This window comes from Hippoglossus stenolepis, chromosome 9 (assembly GCF_022539355.2).
Source record: "Hippoglossus stenolepis isolate QCI-W04-F060 chromosome 9, HSTE1.2, whole genome shotgun sequence".
Classification (NCBI taxonomy): Eukaryota; Metazoa; Chordata; class Actinopteri; order Pleuronectiformes; family Pleuronectidae; genus Hippoglossus; species Hippoglossus stenolepis.
Genome location: NC_061491.1, coordinates 28,920,335 through 28,925,763, shown reverse-complemented (window position 1 = coordinate 28,925,763; position 5,429 = coordinate 28,920,335). Strand labels below are relative to the sequence as shown.

At 45.4% G+C, this 5,429-nt stretch overlaps 1 protein-coding gene across 1 annotated transcript in view; it reads left to right on the top strand.

The window, feature by feature from the left end:
- The first annotated feature begins 2,744 nt into the window (after positions 1–2,744).
- The window catches only part of grin1b (glutamate receptor, ionotropic, N-methyl D-aspartate 1b), a 40,002-nt gene continuing 37,317 nt past the window's right edge, over positions 2,745–5,429 (top strand). The window contains exon 1 of the mRNA XM_047341482.1: positions 2,745–3,234. Coding sequence (XP_047197438.1) covers position 3,234 — 1 coding nt within the window. The 5' untranslated portion in view covers positions 2,745–3,233. The remainder of the gene's footprint in view (positions 3,235–5,429) is intronic.

Sequence of the window (5,429 nt, the reverse complement as noted above, 5' to 3'; positions counted from 1 at the left end):
TCTCTGCTTCCGACTCCTTTATCACTAACATTAATGTTTACATGATTATTTGTAGGAGCCAAAATGTTTGTTTGCACAAAGTAACTTGTTTGAATCGGTCCCATCTTGTGTCTGGACGGGACCGAAGGCCGGAGCAGGAAGAAAAAGTGATTTATAATAACAATATCATTTAGTTTGGATGTATCAGACATGTCAACTATGCTCAGCAACCACAGCGGTTATATAGGACTGTATATCGTTTACATGATAGTTGTTTACATCAGGGACAGAAAGAGGTCACCATGATGATTATTTAATGAGCATCTGATTCTCTCACTGTGTGTGTGTGTGTGTGTCTGTGTTAATGCAGTCACACACACACACACGTGTCACAGAAATAGGACTTCAGACGTTAACAGCTGGTGTGACCTCATTTATCTAAAAACAGCTGATAACACGATATATCTTCTTCGTTGTTTGGTGAACATGAAAAACAAGTGTTTATTTACAAATAAACAAATATTTACATGTCAGAGTGATGTCAGAGTGAAGTCAGAGTGAAGTCAGAGTGAAGTCAGAGTGATGTCAGAGTGAAGTCAGAGTGATGTCAGAGTGAAGTCAGAGTGATGTCAGAGTGAAGTCAGAGTGAAGTCAGAGTGAAGTCAGAGTGAAGTCAGAGTGAAGTCAGAGTGAAGTCAGAGTGAAGTCAGGTGAAGTCAGAGTGAAGTCAGAGTGAAGTCAGAGTGAAGTCAGAGTGATGTCAGAGTGAAGTCAGAGTGAAGTCAGAGTGATGTCAGAGTGAAGTCAGAGTGAAGTCAGAGTGAAGTCAGAGTGAAGTCAGAGTGAAGTCAGAGTGAAGTCAGAGTGAAGTCAGAGTGAAGTCAGAGTGAAGTCAGAGTGATGTCAGAGTGAAGTCAGAGTGAAGTCAGAGTGATGTCAGAGTGAAGTCAGAGTGATGTCAGAGTGAAGTCAGAGTGATGTCAGAGTGAAGTCAGAGTGATGTCAGAGTGAAGTCAGAGTGAAGTCAGAGTGATGTCAGAGTGATGTCAGAGTGAAGCTAACGGACAGAAACTAACAGTAAGAAGAAGCTAATAGGTTGGATGCTCACATCATCATCATGAACCAGTGTAAACCAGTTTAATTTATATGTCAACATGTGACTGTGTGGTAGTTTTACTGCATGACTGGTACTGTCTGACACTAATGACTGCATACACACACACACACACACACACACACACACAGATAACACACTTACTAACTCTCTCACTAACATAATCACTGACCCCCCTCAGGGATACAGCAGGCTACAAATGTGTCCCAGCATGCATTTCTTTGTACGTCTTACAGGAGCATCAGTGTGTGTGTGTGTGTGTGTGTGTGTGTGTGTGTGTGTGTGTGTGTGTGTGTGTGTGTGTGCACTGGCCTGGAAGCTGAAGGGAACTTTCTCCTCATGACACTTAGCACCAGAGATAAAACGATGATGTCATACGTGTCCTACTTCATGTTCACAGCTGAGCTCAGCAGTGAGGATGAGACAGTGACATCACACTGTTGATAAAGATGGACGACATAACAGCTTACAAAACTGAAACCAAATCATCTGGATCGCCCCCTGGTGGCTGGCAGCAGTATAGGTCATAAACCTCCTCCATGTCAGCAGATGGAACATGGACCAAACTAAAATCAAAGTAGACGTTAAATAAATGTTTGTCAAAGATGGTTTCTGTCATTTCAGTTCATATCACACTGATGTTTGGTTATTTGATGATATAAAAACTGACTATTACAACGATAGGAAGTGTAGACGTGTCGTCCATCTTTATGTACAGTCTGTGGTTTACACACAGAGACAAGGTCAAAGGGCACAGACAGGAGCCAACAGTGTGAAGCTGATAGCAGCTGAATTAACAGGATATTTGACTCAAGTAAAAGTAGAAGTACTGGTGTAAAGAGTGAGTCGGGGGTGCATTAACATTAACATGTCGCGACTGATTGTCACTTTGTTACAGCTCCATTCTTCTCTGTGGCTGGAAATAATCTGTTCAATAACTAAAGTAAAGACACATCAGAAACTCACACACTACAGCAAAAAACATAAAGATACGGCATCTCTGAAAGTGATAATTACTAGTTATATCTGGTGAACGGGGGTGAAGAGCAAGATGGTTGTTTCCATGGCAACTACAATTAGGATCCAGAGCTGCATCCCTGTTACCGTAGCAACTGTGCATTCTGGAAGCAGACAGGATAATGAATGTTATTTTAAACAGAAAGGAGGAAGAAGAAGAAGAAGAATGATGATAAAGAGGATGAGTGGTGGATTTCTTCTTCTGCTGCTTACATGAGGCAAGTCGAACCTGGAACCACACACACACACACACACACACACACACACACACACACACACACACACACACACACACACACCAGCAAATGTGTCGCATCTGTTGACATGTATGTTACATGTCCTGAATAATCTCACACATATGTGCATCAGGCTCAGGCTGACATGTGACATGAGTCACATGTAATAAATTCACATCTAATATATAATATATAATATATTAATATATAATATATATATATAATATATAATATATAATATATAATATAATATATTGTATTTTGAAAATGTGAATCCACTAAATAAATAGTGTTTTATTTTGAAATATGATGATGAATAAATCATGATAAATCAGTATAGAACTGTGCACGCGCGTCGGATCACGACGCTTCATTAATTCCCAAACACAAGCGATGACGCTCGTGCCCGACGCTCCAGGGGCCGCGCGTCCTCTCTCCTCCGTCTGTGAGTGCGCGGGAGCGAGCGTCAGAATCCAAGGACAGACCGCGGGCTCGCGAGCATCAGGTCATCTGAAAGTGCGCGAGCGTCACCGACACCGAGTAACGGACAACAACCGACTCACCGGTGAGAAAAACAACGAGCACACGCAGTGATGAGCCGAGACACCGACGACTGAATCCACAGACCCGAGTCTGAGCTCCGGTGACCGGGGGAGAGGTCTGACCGCCACCGGAGGATCCACCGCCTCGACCAATCAACCAATCAACTTATCAACCAATCGATACTAAACTACGACCTTTAACCTCGAGTGAGACCCGAGCAGCGGCGGACCGAACCGACCGAACCGACCGAACCGACCGAACCGACCGAACCGTGAAATCAACAGGAGAGACTGTGACGGAATTCAGCTTTTAATCTGAAAATCTGCAGCAGAAGAAACGGAAACAGTGAGTTTTTAATTGCATCGATTAATTAAAGTGATTTGTTCATCGTTTAAATAAAGTTTTGATCAAATATTTAAATAAGCATTGTTAATGTTAATAGTGTTTATTTTCATGACTTTTATTTTGAAAGTAACAACAACAGCCAATCATTGAACTTGCTGATCCATCTTCACCTCTTCATCCTCATCCCTCCATCTTCACCTCTTCATCCTCACTCCTCCATCTTCACCTCTTCATCCTCACCCCTCCATCTTCACCTCTTCATCCTCATCCCTCCATCTTCACCTCTTCATCCTCATCCCTCCATCTTCACCTCTTCATCCTCATCCCTCCATCTTCACCTCTTCATCCTCATCCCTCCATCTTCACCTCTTCATCCTCATCCCTCCATCTTCACCTCTTCATCCTCACTCCTCCATCTTCACCTCTTCATCCTCATCCCTCCATCTTCACCTCTTCATCCTCATCCCTCCATCTTCACCTCTTCATCCTCATCCCTCCATCTTCACCTCTTCATCCTCATCCCTCCATCCTCATCTCTTCATCCTCACCCCTCCATCTTCACCTCTTCATCCTCATCCCTCCATCTTCACCTCTTCATCCTCACTCCTCCATCTTCACCTCTTCATCCTCATCCCTCCATCTTCACCTCTTCATCCTCACCCCTCCATCTTCACCTCTTCATCCTCATCCCTCCATCTTCACCTCTTCATCCTCATCCCTCCATCTTCACCTCTTCATCTTCATCCCTCCATCTTCACCTCTTCATCCTCATCCCTCCATCCTAATCTCTTCATCCTCACTCCTCCATCTTCACCTCTTCATCCTCATCCCTCCATCTTCACCTCTTCATCCTCTATCTCCCATCTTCACCTCTTTGTCCTCATCCCTCCATCTTCACCTCTTCATCCTCATCCCTCCATCTTCACCTCTTCATCCTCATCCCTCCATCTTCACCTCTTTGTCCTCATCCCTCCATCTTCACCTCTTCGTCCTCATCCCTCCATCCTCAACTCTTCATCGTCCTCAATATTCACTTCTTCATCCTCACCTCTTCATCCTCACTCTTCCATCCTAATCTCTTCATCCTCATCCCTCCATCCTCACCTCTTCATCCTCACCCCTCCATCTTCACCTCTTCATCCTCATCCCTCCATCTTCACCTCTTCATCCTCATCCCTCCATCTTCACCTCTTCGTCCTCACCCCTCCATCCTCACCTCTTCATCCTCACCCTCCATCCTCACCTCTTCATCCTCACCCCTCCATCCTCACCTCTTCATCCTCACCCCTCCATCTTCACCTCTTCATCCTCACCCTTCCATCCTCACCTCTTCATCCTCATCCCTCCATCTTCACCTCTTCGTCCTCATCCCTCCATCTTCACCTCTTCGTCCTCATCCCTCCATCTTCACCTCTTCGTCCTCACTCCTCCATCCTCACCTCTTCATCCTCACTCTTCCATCCTCACCTCTTCATCCTCACTCCTCCATCTTCACCTCTTCATCCTCACTCTTCCATCCTCACCTCTTCATCCTCACTCTTCCATCCTCACCTCTTCCATCCTCAACTCTTCATTCTCACCTCTTCATCCTCACTCTTCCATCCTCACCTCTTCCATCCTCAACTCTTCATCCTCACCCCTCCATCTTCACCTCTTCATCCTCATCCCTCCATCTTCACCTCTTCGTCCTCATCCCTCCATCTTCACCTCTTCGTCCTCACTCCTCCATCCTCACCTCTTCATCCTCACCCCTCCATCTTCACCTCTTCATCCTCACTCTTCCATCCTCACCTCTTCATCCTCACTCTTCCATCCTCACCTCTTCATCCTCACCCCTCCATCTTCACCTCTTCATCCTCATCCCTCCATCTTCACCTCTTCGTCCTCATCCCTCCATCTTCACCTCTTCGTCCTCACTCCTCCATCCTCACCTCTTCATCCTCACTCTTCCATCCTCACTCCTTCATCCTCACTCCTCCATCTTCACCTCTTCATCCTCACTCTTCCATCCTCACCTCTTCATCCTCACTCTTCCATCCTCACCTCTTCCATCCTCAACTCTTCATTCTCACCTCTTCATCCTCACTCTTCCATCCTCACCTCTTCCATCCACAACTCTTCATCCTCATCCCTCCATCTTCACCTCTTCATCCTCATCCCTCCATCTTCACCTCTTCGTCCTCATCCCTCCATCT